Here is a 16,676-nt window from a genome sequence, read left to right as displayed (position 1 = left end):
AAAATTGTGATGTTGACCATGTGTAACAACATGCCTGAATAGACAGAGGCAAGATTAATAGTCCTGATTCACTTATAGTTTGTTTCACAGGCTGTGGTGAGTGCTTTGGGATGTTGCTCACACAGCCTGTTTTGCTGCAGTAGCCACTGCTTTTGTGAGCAGCCCAGTGTTTTTGCTCAAATTGGAGTATGCCTCACTGATTCCTGTCTGCAACTTGCTTCTTAGGAATCTGTGGCTGCAAGATACATTGCAGGAATTTGAATTGTACCAGTTTTGCCATCTTTGCAATGCATCTTACTTAGCAAAGTGGAATTCTAAATGGGAAAGTGAAGATTTCCCTTTGGTACTTTATTTAACTATGTTCACAGCGCAGATCATATCCTTATTTCCACAAACCCAACTCCATAAAGAAGGCAGGAATAGTATCTGGTGCCTTTTCCCTGTATGAAATATAGAACCCTTTTATGCGAGATATGATCTTGCAGATTTGTTCTTACTGGATGAAGGGAGGACTAACCTTCAGGCAAAGTGCTTTGGTGGAAGCATCCTGTTTCTCATTTCACCGTGTAATGACCAGGGGCTGAGAAGGGCTGTTTCCTGTCACTGCACTGCATCATCCTCATTTACATTATTGGCAGCTGTTACTTTGCTAGAAGTTTAAATTATCTGAAGAACTCTCAACTGAGTTCAGATGTTTGTTTATTGGAGCTGTCTTAGGCTTCTGAAAACAGTCTTTTGTGTTCTCCCTGTCTTAAGAACAGCTCTTCTCAGAATCTGCTATTCCTCCCTACTTGCTCTTTTCTGGGAACCTGCTTCAATCTCATGAAGCAAATTAAATAAAGAGGAGAAGGGGTTTAAAACTCGTCAGAAGGGAGACTCCAGTGGTGAGGCAACCTGAAACGGAAAGGAACTGGGACTCGACATCCTGCATTTGTGCTTTGTTTTTGAAACTTCGAGCTAGTTGCATTAATGAATTAACCAGCAGCCTAGTAATGGAAAATGTTTCTCCTGTCCTGGTGGGGGAGCCAAATACTATAGATTTGTAACAGGAAGGCTGTTGATTCTGGCTTCATTGTTGGGCCAGTCATTTGTGAGCTGGTGGCCGGACCACAGGCCACACACTTCTGCGCAAATCTTCCATGTATTGGGACTGCCTGGGTTTTGTTTCTGCTGTCGGAGACGCGGCCAAGAAAAGATGGTGAGCCCTGGGTTTCATTTCTTGTGTGTGTATCCCCTCGGCATTGAGGATGGTGCAGGATGCCAGACTCAGTTCGGGGGCAGGGAGGGGGCTGTTGAAATCGATGAGCATATGTGAGTGTTTTGCTGTTAACGCTTTTTTCTGTGTCATCCTCTGTAGAGTTCCGGGAACGCGTCCTATCGCTGCTCTATGTCTTCCTCTGCGGATTTTTCCGATGAGGATGATTTCAGCCAGAAATCTGGCTCTGCATCTCCAGCTCCGGGAGACACCTTACCCTGGAATTTGCCTAAACATGAGAGATCAAAAAGAAAGATTCACGGGGGCTCGGTGCTGGACCCCGCTGAGAGGGCAGTGCTTAGGATAGCAGGTAAGCGCATCCGGGGAGGGGATGAAGCCCGGACGGGAGTTAAGGAAATTCACCCATCTGCGCCCCCGCAGGGGCCGTAGCTGGGAGCTGATGCCCGGGGCAGAGATTTGTGCTCAAGGTGGGGGAGGAGGATGACCATGTTTACTTTATGCCCGATTTCTATCTGAGAAAGCAGTTTGCCCAGCCTGCTGGTGACTAAGCTGTTTGGCCCTGTCTTCTGGTTGGATGGATTGATACCTTTGAAATGCAAGGGGATATTTACAGACATCTGCATTAAACTTTCCTATTTACATGCCATAGCTACTGTGACATTATGGAAGTATTAACCTCAGTGACTCCTAGTGTATTTGCTAGAAGCCTTGAGAAAGCTGTCTTCATTTCCATTTTTTGCCCAGGGACACTGAGCTCTACAGATTTAACTGGGGGTAGATTCCTGATGTTTGGTACCCAGAATTGCAAAGGGAATCTCAACAATTTGGATGCCATTTTTTTTTTTCATGTAGCATCTCTATTAGTGTCATGTGTCCATAGCAGCTTTCTGTCTCTGGTGCTTTTGAGGGCTTAGCCATTATGCATTCCTGATTAATTAATATAGGGGAGGTGCCAATGTTTCTGTTCTGTTACTGGTGTTCCCTTGCGCTGGCTGTAAAAGAGAACCAGAAGGACTGGCTTGTTTTACCCAGCTGTAAGCTGAGAACACTGAGGAAAACAATCCTCCAACCTTGCAGTGCCTGTGTGGTTTCTTCATATGTGTTCTGGGCACGAGACTTGCTTCCTGGGGTGATTGTTTTTCAGTTCCCTCAATAATTTTCTCTCTCTCAGAATGGTAATGGGCAGGATGTACTAAGCCTTTTGGGGCTCTTGCAAAGGCCAAAGGTCAGGTTTTTTTCCAGAGCTGGTTTCTGCAGCCACTGGATCTGGCCTCCTTTCCTTTCCACTCACCCACTCTCACTCTGGGGTGGTGGGTGTGTGCCCACTCAGTTTCTTTTGCCTCCCACTACAATGCAAAGTTGGTACTTTCTCTTTCTCTGAGGGGGCTGGTGGGGACTAGTCCAGATTCCAGTCACTACAGCAGAGACTCCCCCTACAGTTCCCACAGTGGGATTTTCTGATTACGGGAAAAACAAACAGCGCCCAGCCAGCCATTCTCTAGTCTGGGTTTCTGGGGCAACAGCCTTGAGCTTCTTCTGGCTTCTGTTGTGAGATGCTGGCTGGTCTCTTCCAGGCCTCAAGGGGAGGGGTGGAATGGGGGAAAGGGTGGGAGGAGGGAAGATCCAGGAGGCAGACTGGGAGCCAAGTGAGAGCAAGCAGGGCGGGCCCAGGACAGCTGGGACAGACCTATCTCTCACCACCCTCCTCAAGTACTAAAAAGTGTTTAGTCACTGAGACCTGACTCCTTGTCCTGTTGAGACACCTGTCCTGACTCCACTCCCCCACCCTTCCCCTCCATGAGCAGGTCTGAAGCACCGAGACAGTGCCTGCACCCCATCTTTGGCTCAGCAGGAAGGGAAGACAGGTGAAGGGAGGGTATTGAGAGAACTTGGAGCTTTGGCCCATCAGAACATGATGCTTGTGTTCCGTTCATTTTTGTGCAAAGAAAAAGGTGTTTCTGACCCGAGGGGTTTGGTAATGATGGCAGAAGTGGATATTTTGCTTTTGGTAGTGCAGGAAGGGGTTATGAGAGAAGGACCGGTCAGGTGTTTGTCAGGAGGAATGAGATTATATAAATTAAGGAAAACAACCAGGCAGGAAGTCGGGAGAAGTTGGGGGAACTAATCATCAGTGCACACTGTAGGTGAGGAAGAAATGGAGGAATCCATCTGATGGGATGCAGTGGACAAGGGGATGCTGACATGGATAGACTGTGGACTCTTTGAGGGCAGGGGCCAGGTCTCATTTGTTATAAAATGTGCATTGAGTTATTTGTGTAGATTGCTATGAAGTTAGTAGTTGTTAATGCACTTGAGGCCTCAAAGTTACATACTTTTAAGAAATTAATAAAAAACAAAACAAAACTACAAACAGAATAAGCAGCCCTAATATGGAAATGTGTTCTGTATTTAAAATAAATATTGATATGTTGGCTGTTTTCTATACAGACCATAATAATATCTTGGGAGCAGAGACTTGGAGGTCGGTCTTCAAATATCTGTTTAATAATAATGTGGCTAAAATATGAAATTCAGATATATTATGTTTCAATAAGTTCATCACATCACCTGGTGGGAAGATAAGGGAACAGGGTTTCTGAGGGATTTTGATGCTGTGGATAGTTTGAAGATACACCATTTTTAAAAAAGATTTATTTTTTCATGAGACAGAGAGAGAAAGAGAGAGAGGGCAGAGACATAGGCAGAGGGAGACATAAGCAGAGGGATGTAGGACTCCATCCCAGGACCCTGAGATCATTACCTGAGCTGAAGGCAGACGCTCAACCACTGAGCCACCCAGGTGCCCTGAAAATATACCATTAAAAGATTCTGACTTTTAACTTTATTAGACATTTTCACACTCTGCCTGAAACTCACCCCATCTTAAAAATTCATCCCTAGGAAGAGGTGGGATGAGGTTCAGAAATGGTATGAGGATGTCCATAGTGTTCACTGTTTAGTAACAAAGGAGTTGGAAGTCCACTATTTTATTTGTTTTTAAGGTCATAAAAATAGAATTGAACATGAAAATGCCTAGAGTCAAAAAAACCATATGGTCTGTGAGATACCTTAATTCATTCACATTTAATAAATATTGATTGAGCCCCTGGGATAAATGGAAGAAAAGCACATAGTTTTGCTTTTAAAGAAGTTACAGTCCAATATAATAACTGGATGTATTGTTAGACATTTATAATGCGGTGGGAGGGATTCGTTGTTATGGCTGTATAAGTACCTAACATAAAAAGATCCCAGAGGAAAGTCTAACGTGGACAGGGAAGAGAGGCATGGGAGGTTCCTGAGAGGCTTCTGAGGGGAAGTGTCAAGTGAGGTGAGATTTGAAGAGCTTGATGGGAGTAGGGGGAAAAGGAATGCCACTTTGGAGGGATGGAACTGGAGAACAAAGATAGGGAGATGTGTCTAAATGGAAATTTCAAGTAATATGCATAGTAGAGCATGGGATTTGGTAGAGAACAGCAGAAATTGTAAAGGTGCCTGTGTGCCATACTGAGGAGATTGGACCATTTGGGGAATTACCGAAAGATTTCTCAGCAGTGCAGTGATATAATCAGGTTTACATTTCAGAGAGTCTTACTGGTGATGGTGTCATATGTCTGACACACTTGACAATTTTAAAAGTGCTTTTGCACTTACAGTGGTGTTCTCATTTTAAAATCAGAGACTATACACCTTTCCTATCTTGCAGGGTCAGTGTGAGGAAAAGATGACAAGGTGTAACGGATGGGGCTTTGTAATACCCATTGTATAAGTGACTTTTACATAAGAGCTATAGATCTGCTGTTCTTAGTTACTGGATATAGTAGATGGGGTTTTTTTAGTCTTGAAGTGCCTGTAAAGATACACGGTTTGCTAGTGATTGGTGCTATTGTAAAATATGAATTTTTGTCCTGTGCAAATTCTTTAAAGTTGGAATTGAAGGATCTTAGCAGAGTCAGACTTTGGACTCAGGCAAACTTGGATTTTAATTCTCCCTCTATCACTAGCCAGTTGTATTTTCTTCAGCAATTTTTGAATTTTTCTCAGCTTTGTTTTCTCTATTAAAGGGTCATGGCTGTGGTGAGTAAATAAAGTAGTGAGTGCAAAATGTTTTGCAAATTCTTTGGCACGTGGTAAATGCTGTATACATGATAGTTTGCTGATGGTCAGATGCTCCTATTTATTTTTAAAAATTATTTGTTTATTTGAATGAGAGTGAGAGGGACATCATGAGCAGGGGGGAGGGGCAGAGGGAGAGAGAGAATCTCAAGCAGATTTCACTCTAAGCATGGAGCCCAATGTGGGGCTTGATCTCAAGACCCTGAGATCATGACCCAAGCTGAAACCAAGTTAGTTGCTTAACCCCTGAGCTACCAGGCACACCATGGTTAGATGCTCTTATAAGCACTTACTACATTATCTCATTTAGTCTCCCAACGACCTTATGAAGTAGGTATAATTATTTTCTCCATTTTTCTTTTTTTTTTCTCCATTTTTCAGTCCAGAAATTGGCTGAGAAAGGGAGAGATTCTTCCCAAGGTCATACAACTAGGAAGTAGTGGGTTTCTAATTTGAATTCATGTATTCTTAACTCCAGAGGCCAGCCTCTTAACTGCTCTGCTTAACTGCTGCTTTGCCATGGAATAGTCTATTATTATCAGCAGATTGACCCAATATTACCATTCTAAGAATGCATGGGCAAAGGCTGTTTTTACAGAAAACTTCCAATGCTGCTGCTGTTCATTTTCACTCTCCTTTAAAAGGAGAGTTAAAATCAGTTAAGAGTGCACTGATCATGTTTACAAAACTGGATACTACTGGGTTTCAGTCTCTGATGGAGCCTCAGACTATGCCCTCAATGACCCTACTCATTGTGAAGGAGATAAAACAGCTTTGAGAAAGATTCATATATGTGAGTGGTCTATAAGTGGAGTGACCTTTTAGGGATCTAATTGCTAATTCTTTTATTTCAAGAAGGTGTCACAAATAATGCGTGCTTGTTACTTCATGAACTAATGTGTACATAAATGCATACCAAGTTGCAAGAAAATTAGTGATCCTAAGGGCTTGGTGGGACATGGGCTCAAATTCAGATTATAAACTAGTGGTCAGAATAGAAAAGAGAGATACAGCCTTATTTTGTTTGGAATAACAAAAGTAGGCCAATTGCTCAGGAGAAGTAAAGATTTCCAATTCTAACTCAAGCAAGTAAGTTTTTTTTTTTCTCTGAAGAGTGTACAGTTTTTTGTTTTTTTGTTTTTTTTTTTTTTAGGAGTACTCAGCCCCGGGGTTCCCTGGGTGACTCAGTGGTTTAGCGCCTGCCTGCAGCCCAGGGTGTGATCCTGGAGACCTGGGATCAAGTCCCACCTCGGGCTCCCTGCATGGAGCCTGCCTCTCCCTCTGCCTGTGTCTCTGCCTCTCTCTCTCTCTCTCTCTCTCTCTCTCTCTGTGTCTCTCATGAATAAAAAAATAAATCTTAAAAAAAAAAAGGAGTACTCAGCCCCATTAAAGAGTTAATGGAGAATGGTCCAGATTCACAACACTGAAGGGGGAAAAAAATCAAGGACAAAAAGTCAGCACATATGAAAGGAAGAAATAGGGAAGATGTGGGCAAAAGATGAAGCTGTCAAGTCAGATGGTCAACAATGCATTGATTTATTTATTAATAATAATAGCTAAGCCACAAATTTATAAGGTAGGTAGGCACTATTATCCCCATTTTACTGATGAAGAGAGGCTCAGAGAGGGTAAGAAACTTGGCCATGCCACACAGTCGGGAGGCGAGATGCCATCCAAGGTAGCCTGGCTTCAGTAGTATTCTTAAACATCCATTTATGTGTCTGAGTACCCTTGAAGCTCACCACTTCAGTGTACGACATTCCCAAGTTCAGGGAATTGCATCCGTTTTTCGCAAATTCAGTGGATACCAGTACTGTGTGTAATGAATAATGGGTAAAGAGAAGGGGCGGGGGTGGGGACACGGTAATCCCGGGCTTTGAGACCTGCCGGGCTGTGGCCGGCTCCCGGGAGCGCAGCGGCAGATGCGCAGGCCCGCTCTGGGGGGCGGAAGGGAGGGGCCGAGGGCTGGGCCGCGGGCGCGCAGGCGCACTAGCTTCCAGGCTGTCAGGCCCTGACGCGCGGGGCCACCTGCAGAGGCCGCGCCGCCCGGTCCCCGAGATGTGCCCGGGGCAAGGACCCGGTCCCTCCCCCGCCCCGTGCAGCCGCTGAGTGACCGGAGTCCTTCCGTGCATAAGCGCCGTAGCCGAGTATTTTCCACCCTTCCCGCCATCCCTTCCCTGGGGAGAGCGGCGGACCGCTCTGCCCGTGGGGGTGGGGTGGGGGTGGGGGTGGGGGCTGCGCTCCTCGGTGACCGCGATCTGCGGCTTTGTTTCCCAGGCACCTGTTGTGGGTCCCAAATAGAAACCTCACCCTTGGGGATCCGGGCTGGCCGGCCAGTGTCCGGGGGTGGGCGTGCTTGGCCGCGAGACCTCCCCGGGTGGGCGGGCCGCGGAGGGGGCCCAGGGGCGCCGGGCCCTGCCCGGAGGGAGGAGCGGAGCCAGCCCGGGCGCTGACCGCCGCGCTTGCCCCCTCCCTTCCGCCCTCCCCCCGCCCCCCCCGCCTCTCCGGGGGCGCGGGCGAGTGTCTGCGGCGCGGCGGCCAGGAAATGCCGCAGATGCGCGGCGCAGCATCCCGGGCGGAGGCAGCGCGCCGGTCCTCCCGCACCGCCGCCGCCGCGGCCTCGGCCGGGCCCGCAGCAGGCGCGCAGCGCAGGGCCAGGGGGGCGGCCGCCTTGGCCGCGGAGGGTCCCGGCGCCTGCCGCCCTGCGCCCGTCCCCAGTGTGCTCCAGGCTCCTCCGCGTGGCGTGGCGCTGCTCGTCGCCGCCTCCGGGCTCGCCGAGATTTGCCGCTGCTGAAACCTGAGAGGGACTCGGCCCGCAGCCCGCAGCCCGCCGGGCCCGGGCGTTTCCTCCGCCTGCCCCGCGCCCCCCGCCCCCCGGCCCCCGGCGCCCCCCGGCGCCCCCCGCCCCCCGGCGCCTCCGGCTGCAGCGCTCTCCCCCAGCCTGCGCTCCTTCCGCTTTCCCAGTTCCCCAGGCTGCGTGTCGCTGACTACCATACTCCCCCGGGTTAGGAGGGGGAAAGGGGAATTGGCCAGTCATCGCTTAGGTCAACTTCGGCATGGCGGGGTACCTCTCGCCCGCCGCTTACCTGTACGTGGAGGAGCAGGAGTACCTCCAGGCCTACGAGGATGTCCTGGAGAGGTACAAAGGTACGTGGCGCTCCGTGCCCCGGCTGCGGGGCTTGGCACGCACCAGCCGGGTAACCGTTATCTTTGCTTAACCGGAGCCACTGCTGCTTGGGCACAGGTAAACAGGTGTCTGGACCAGTCTTGGCAACGGACCAGGTCTTTTAGAATGGGATTTAGTGACCCCAACTCAGAGAGGGTGGTGGGTTGGGCGATGGTCTGGAGACGCCCTTGGATAGGCTGTGGCGTGGGGGGAAGGGGTTTGGGTTTCAAATACATGGCATTTTCTCTCCCTTGTAGGAGCTCTTAAGCACTAGGCATAATCATAATTCTTCCTGGGAGGGTGGCTGCCGATTAATTCTCCATGGGATTACTAAGGCATTGCTGTTTGCTGCTCTTGCTTTGCATGGGATACTGGTTGACTGTAAAATAAGGTGCTTGGGTTCTTAAATAAATGGACTGTTTCACCACCGAAAGCATCGCCAAATCATTTCTTTTTTTAGAATGATTTTATTTGGAAAAATGTTTGTGGTTTGTGACTATATACCTGTTCTTATGATTCATAAAAATTATTTGATTGTGTGAACGATGAAAGCCTTAAGTCAGCGTCTGTTGTAAATTTAATTGTAAAGCATTCTATTTTGAGATGCTTTTCTGCCGATTTTTCATGTTCGGGAAATTCTATACCAACATCATAAATTTTTTATTGTTTACTTTGACTGTATAGTTAAATATAATGTTAGACAAAGTGGACCATCTCATTTTAAAGTGTCTTTTTGTCTCTGGAAATCATTTTTCAGTGTGTATAGACAAGAGACACAGTAAGGAGACCAAAACACTCCACACCCACGGCTAGCTCACAGAGCCTTAATATATTAATAGTGGCCTAATTCATATTTGAATTCTGATGGTTTTGCATCTACTGAATATTTGCTTTGGCCTTAAGAAACTCTACTCCTGTAAATTGAATGGGGATTATATGGTTAAAAATGACATGCATTAGTTTTCTGTTTGCAGAAAGTTGAAATATAAAATTCTGAATTGAACAATTCCAAATCTCCAAACTGCTTAAAATCCACCCAGAAATATGTTTTATCTTTCTAGGACATGTTTATTATTGACATTCTTTTAATCCATGTAGAATTTTGTAAACAGCACAATCAGAATTCCTTTGTGCCAAGACTCTATTGTGTATAATACTGCCACTGAGCAAGTGCAATGGTATTTTAGACTAAAGCACATCGGTAGCATTTATGTGTGTGTGTGTGTGTGTGTGTGTGTAATATACTCATGTTTATGTTTGTTTTTACATTTTAAAATAAGGTTCTTAATTGTCTCCAGAACATTAAAAATGAAAAATATTGCAATACAGACTAGTAAACCTTACTGAAGACACACACCTATACTCTTTAAAATCCAAAAGCAAAAAGTCTGGAAGTTCTGAAGTATATACGTTTTGTACTTTTGAAAAAAATTGTAGCTGTATGAATTTTTGTCTCATCAAGTTTTACCTCAGTGATATGTGAGTGATAACAGGTGACTTGGAAAACAATAACTGAAGTGCTGCTTTGACTTGTCTTGAGGAGGTAGACATTCTTTAAAAGCTTGTTTCTATTGCCTTTTGAAATAAAAGAAAATTAAAGATCTGAGGGCAATTGTGGTTCTCACTACACTTCATTTTAATGATATGGTCATCATAGCACTTAAATATACACTTTTCCAACATACAGTCCAAAATTTCACTGAAAAAGTGAGTATTGTTACCTCCGTTTTCTTTGTGGTTTTAAAATGCTTAGGTCATCAGTTTGTACTTGGCTTTATAGATGTTCTATGTTTTATTTTGTTTTGGAAAGGAAAGAATATTGGCCTGTGTGTTATATGTAAACCTGGGGACCTGGGAAACTCATTGTTTCCCAATGTGTTTTGAAGCCAGTTATGATTTCCCATCAGTATCCAATACGATGACTTCACTATAATGCTTATTATCCTGATGACTTGCTATGGGGGCTGATCTAATCAGGAAAGAATTGTAGGCTTTGAATAGGGAGTGTCAGTTCACTAAACTTTCAAAGTACAGTTGCTCATTTTCTGAAATCATGCATTGTTCAAACATTTCACATTCCCATTTGAACTTAAGAGAGGTTATTTGAATTTTTATTTCTGACAAAGTTCCTTGGTTACAGAATGAGTTTGCATTCAGTTAGAGTATTATCAGGTTGCCAAGTTATCATATGCCCCAGCTGTTGAATAGTGTAAGTGGTAGAGTCAGCTGGGACAAATTCAAAATTTGTCTGTTGTCAAAACGTAGAATTATAATAATCTATACTGTCAGCAGTTATGAGTATTAGATTTAGAAGTTGAGAGTTTTGTTAGGCTTAGTCCTCAGATGGCCTTGCAAGGACTTCCATCCTAGCTCTTTGTAGAAAACAGTAGTGGCAAGTGAGTGAGCCCTAATTACAGATGGTGTGGTCTTGTGTCTTGCTTTGCCTTATTACTTCTGAGTGAAAATAGGCAACTATTTGCTGAATTAGAAAAACACAGAACTATTTGCTGCAGAGAAGAGTGGAGTACTCTAATTCATATTCTAGTCCTCTTATAAGACATATTCATAGCCAGAATATTCAGGATATCTCATTAAAAAAAATCACATTACCGCAGCTGATAGCACAGTCAGGGTGAGTAAAGCATTTCTTTACAAATAAGACATGTTTACTTATTGTTTATGCTAGAAATTGCTCATGTCAATGACTTTCTTTTATGTATTAGATTATCTAGTGTATTTACCGTGTAATACAGAACATGTTTATTAGTAGCTTAGCACAAAAGGACAGAATTATTCCTCTTGGGTTTTTGTTGTTTTGTTTTGGTCAGTGCAAGGCACCTAACCTGTATACTGTTATTTTATTTAATTGTATGTTTTGTATTATTAATATTAGTTAGCTGGCACTTTATGAAATTCTGCTTTTCTGTCATTGGAAGATTTAATTTTCTCAACACATTGGTCCTTTTTGAAAAGGATGTTAAGTGTGAAAATGACATCATTAATGTGAACCCAATAAATTTTATATTATACATTTTAGATTTAATTTAAAAAGAAGGTGTATTATTTTGATCCCACAAAATGGATGTTTTTCCCATTGATCTGGAAATGAATCAATTATCCCCAGACAATTGTAAAAAGCATTTCAATGTCATTCTCTGTGAAAGCTAAGTAGAAGATTTGTTACTTGTCTAGAACATCACTAAAAAATTCTTTTGATTATTTAGAAAGAAAGGCATTTTTCCCCCCATGAAAACTTAATCATTGCTTTAGTCCCTTCTCTCAGGGCTATGCAATTTTGCCTATGTGCTTGGTGACCAAAGGCACTGAGTATACTGAGGTGTATACTGAGTATACACCTGTAGTTTTCATTTTCAGTTCTGATTTATGGCCTGCATAGATGTGTGGTTGGGAAAAATCCTGTCATTTTACTGTGTAAACCAACTCTGGTGCCATTTGGAGTGTAAAGCTTTCTGGGAAGATTTCCCCCCTTCATACTGTATAGCCTTGGATGATTTTGCTTAGTGGTTTTTCACTTGGCTTCCAGGATTTTGAAAAACTTGATTTCAAATTTCATCTGCTCATGCTCTGCTCATGGCTTAATGTAATAGTCTGTTGTGTAATAAGTGAACTTTAACTGTGCTGCATCATGATAGTATGATAGCTAGTTACAACAGCGTTAGGGCTTTTTCTTTTCTTTTAACAAATGAAATGGGTATAATCTGGTAATGAGTGTTAGTTAAGGTTGTATTTGTTTTTTTGTAAAGAAAACAGATGATAGTGTTTCTTCGTCTCGGATACTGAAAAGCTGTGGTAGGCAGGTAGGCAGACCGGCGTTGTAGGGGGCCTCTATTTACCAAAGGGACTCGAACTTCTATTTTGTTGCTTTGCCAGTTCTCAGTGGCTGTTAAGAATTCTGTCTTCACAAGATGGCTGTTCTTCTTCTAGTCCTCCTTACTTCCATATGGAAGAAGAAGAATTGCAGGGTCACTTGGGTGGCTGAGTCAGTTAAACATCTGACTATTGATTTTGGCTCAGGTCCTGATCTCAGGGATGGGGGATCAAGCCCTGCATGGTGCTCCACACTCAGCACAGAGTCTGCTTGTCTTTCTCCCTCTGTTCCTCCCCTCCTCAAATAAATAAATATTTTTTAAAAGGAAGAAAATTGCAAAGACAAAGGACAGAAACTGCAAAGTAGTTGAGTCAGTTTCCTTTTAAAGAGTCTTTTTAGAAGCCGTTTAGTAACTCTCACTTGTGTCTCACTGGCCAGAATGGTTACAGGGCCAGGCCTGTCTCACAGGCCTACTCCACCAGACTAGGAAAGTACCCATTTGATTGTAGTTGAAGTTCTGTTGGTTAAAGTGTAAGGCAAAAATGGATATAGGGTTGCAACCCTCTAGCACACAGAGGATAAAGTGTTTGCCCTAAAAGCGGAAGCTTAAAGTTTGGACACGTGTTAACAACCTTAACACAATATATTTGACTTTGCTAAAGTTTAAGAGAATATCTGAAAGCTCTATTGAAGTCTCTAAGGATTTTCAAAATGACACAGTTGAATGTTTTATAATGTTACAACATGGGTTTGAAAGTGATTTCTTACCAAATAATAAGGATTTAAATTGGCCAGAGGATTTAATCATTGCTTCATACCATAAGGAACACATATCATTCCAGGAATGTAAGCAGTTATTAGATATTGTTAGTGAATTTAACTTTGAACCAAAAATAGCAGACTGATGCTTCTTTAGTTTCTTTTGTTCTGATTTAGACTTTTGTAGTTATCTCAACATTTATTTGCTTAGGGACTTTAAAAAAGCTTTATGCTTTTGAAAATTTTTTATTTAAGCAGTTTGGAAGTGCCTTATTATCTGGCTCAGTGAAGATTGTAGGCAATAAATGACATCTAAAGAGAGGCAGTGGGAACAACGTATTGTTTTATGGTTACTCTGTAGCCAGGCAAAGAAAATTCTGTGTTTGGGTCATGTGTGCCCAGGAGCTTAGCTCTTTGGGGAGCTGGACTGTTTGCTCAAAGTGTCTTCTTCATGAAATTGGAGACTATAAAAACATCTGAAGCTGTAGAGGTGACAAGAAGATGGAGTATCTAGGCTGTCATGTGTCCCTTTCTGTTTTAGTTCCACAACTGAGTACAAAAACTTGTAAGATTATCTATGTCTGATGAATGAATTCAGTGAGAAGATTTGTACTGAACATTAGAATGTTTAGTATTTTTTATTAATTGAAAAGAAACTCAGATACTTCTGTTACATGAGACATTTCTGTCTGTAATGGCTTTTGCAAAATAAAGACTTAGTGTCTACTTCTCAGCTCTTGATAAGTTAGCGATTACACACGCTACCTATTTCCAAAGAGGAATTTCAGGCAGCTATCTGCTGACGTACGTCACTATTTCTGTAAGAGATCAAATGAGGCTTTTATTTATTTATTGGTTTATTTCTTTGATGCAATTTTATTTGCCATTATTTTTCAACCTATTCTTATCTCTTTCAGAAGAGGAAGCAAATAATTCTGCTTGGATTGGGTGTTGGGGAAAGTTTTGTACTTGAGTTCAAATGGGATTTTACCCTGTGAGGAAAGTGAAGGTACCAGGGAGGAAAGCTCAAGAGGAAAGACTAGTGTGACCGTTCCATTTCATTAGCATAACCACAGAGTCCATTTTGAATGTTTGGCTAAAGTGCACAGTAAGTTTTAGAGAGGGGAGTCATAGACGTTGTAGGAAGATGGAAATGGGCGAATATGGAGGAAGAGGAAGAAGCAGGCTCCATGCAGGGAGCCCAATGAGGGACTGGATGATCCCGGGTCTCCAGGATCAGGCCCTTGGGCTGACGGCAGGTGCTAAACCACTGAGCCACCTGGGCTGCCCAATAAATAAAATCTTAAATCCTTTGTAGTGGTAACTACAAAGGTAAGTGATTAAAAACCAAATATTGCAATATACTTCAATAAGTTTTTTCATTTAGTTTTATTTCAAAAAAGCCTCTTTTTTTTTCCTGCATAAACTTGAGATTTGTAGAGTCAGTTTTGTTTGGTATATGAGAAGTTCAGTGGTTATGTGATCATGTAAAAGTTCTAAGCTATCCTTAAGTTTATGGATTCAGCTTTTAATTTTTAACTGAAAATAGTTAAAGATAATAGCTGCCATTTATACACCTACCTATATGCCAGACAGTGCTGGGTATTGCGAATGAATTATGTATGTATGGTTTCTAATTCTTATAACTCTTTATCTAGGCTACAACTACTGCCATTTTACTAATATGGAACTTGAATCTTAGAGCAGTTAATTTTCCTGAGATCATACAGCTATAAGTGGTGCTTGTAGCATTTGAACATAAAGTGTATATTCGACATAAACTATATATTTTGAATTTCATTGCATTGACTGGTAAATGTTGCAGAAATTGTTTTTATGAAGATTTTTTATTAAGATCATAATTTTGATTAATGCTAAGATTGCTTGAGATGTGTTAAATGGATGCATGAAATTAAAATTAATAGTTTAAAATTTATAGAGATTTATTTCAATTCAAATGTTAAATAGACTTTGGAGCTTGAACTATTATATCTTAGCTGGATTATAAATTCTAATTATTAGATATCCATGAAAGGAAAATAAAATTTTAATGTGAACATTTTTGATGTGTATTTTGGTTGAGGAGATTTTGAAACGAATTAAGTTTTGTAAATGTCATCAGTGAATGTGGCTGCTTTGATAAATGCCTGAAATGTTTCCTGGAAAGAATCGTGAAAGGGAATTGACAAAGTCCTGATTTTTCTCTAGTGGGTGAAAATATTTCTCAGTGAATCCTGGTATTAAAGGCATTAAACAAAGATACTATTGTCCCAGTGAATTAAAACATGCCCTTATTTTCAGTGTTAGAGTTCTCTATCTGGCCATGCCAGTGTGACAATTTGTATTCTTGATTCTTGGTATGAAATACTACTACTTGGTGGCTTATTTTATACTACCTTTATTAACCAGAGAGGTATGATGCATCAGGTCTACCTCAACTGGGTTCATGATTGTGGGATAAAGTAGTGCATATGAAGTATTTTGAATTGGAGAGATTATATAGTGAATGAGGTAGACCCAAGAACGAAAGTCCTTTGGCTCCTCTTAGGCCAGTGGCCTTTTTAAATTTTTTTTTATTTTAGTGAATAGACTACTTTTGAGGGCAGTGTTAGGTTCATAGAAAAATTGGGCAGAATGTACAGAGTTTCCATGTAATCTGTCCCTTCCCTTCCCTCCAGAGTTTCCCCTCTTGATATCTTGCACTGATGTGGTACATTTGTTATAATTGATAAACCACTATTGATATTTTATTATTGACGAAGACCCATAGTTTACATTAGGGTTCACGGTGTTGTACAGTTCTGTGAGATTTGACCAGTGCAAGTGTCACAGGTCTACCATTACAACGTCCTGCAGAATTGTTTCACTGCCCCCAAATCCTTGGCATTCTACCCATGCATCATTCCCAACCCCTGAACCTCTGGTGACCACTGATTTTTTACTGTTTTACCTTTTTACTGTTTTACTGAAAAGTTTTACCTTTTCCAGAATGTTACATAGTTGGAATCATATAGGTTGTAGCCTTTTCACACTGGATTCTTTAACTTGGTAGTAGGCATTTAAGGTTCCTCCATGCCCTTTCATGGCTTGATAGCTCATTTCTATTTATGCTGAATAATATTCCATTGTTCGGATGTACAGTTTGTTTATTATCTACTCATCTATTGAGGGACATCTTGCTTCCTTTCAATTTTGTCAATTATGAATTAAACTGCTATAAATTTTTGTGTGCAGGGTTTTATACGGGCATAAGTTTCCAGCTCATTTGGGTAAATTCCTAGGAGTAAAACTCTTGGATCATATGGTAAGGCTTTGTTTACGTTATAATAAATTACTAATCTGTCTTTCAAAGAAGCTATACCATTTTGCATTTCCACTAGCATTGAATGAGAGTTCCTGTTGTTCCACATCCTCACCAGCGGTGGATGTCATCAGTGTTTTGGATTTTAATCATTTTTATAGGTGTGTAGTGGCATTGAATTATTTTAATTTGTATTCCCTAATGATGTGGAATATCTTTTCATATGCTTATTTGCTATCTGTCTATCTCTTTTGGTGAGATGTCTATTCAGATCTTTTGCCCACTTTTT

At 42.2% G+C, this 16,676-nt stretch overlaps 1 protein-coding gene across 27 annotated transcripts in view; it reads left to right on the top strand.

The window, feature by feature from the left end:
- Positions 1–16,676, top strand: part of DST (dystonin) — a 479,832-nt gene that overhangs the window by 117,365 nt on the left and 345,791 nt on the right. For 18 of the 27 annotated variants that reach the window (XM_025991085.2, XM_072734513.1, XM_072734492.1 and 15 more), the window contains exon 4: positions 1,358–1,565. In XM_025991085.2, coding sequence (XP_025846870.1) covers positions 1,358–1,565 — 208 coding nt within the window. Of the gene's footprint in view, positions 1–239; positions 1,199–1,357; positions 1,566–7,909; positions 8,480–16,676 lie in introns of those variants that run through there. The other 9 variants (XM_025991087.2, XM_072734622.1, XM_025991086.2 and 6 more) reach the window with 4 other exon arrangements.

The sequence above is a fragment of the Vulpes vulpes genome, chromosome 1 (assembly GCF_048418805.1).
Source record: "Vulpes vulpes isolate BD-2025 chromosome 1, VulVul3, whole genome shotgun sequence".
Classification (NCBI taxonomy): Eukaryota; Metazoa; Chordata; class Mammalia; order Carnivora; family Canidae; genus Vulpes; species Vulpes vulpes.
Note: the sequence above shows the minus strand (reverse complement) of the source record. Positions and strands in the feature narration are given on the sequence as shown.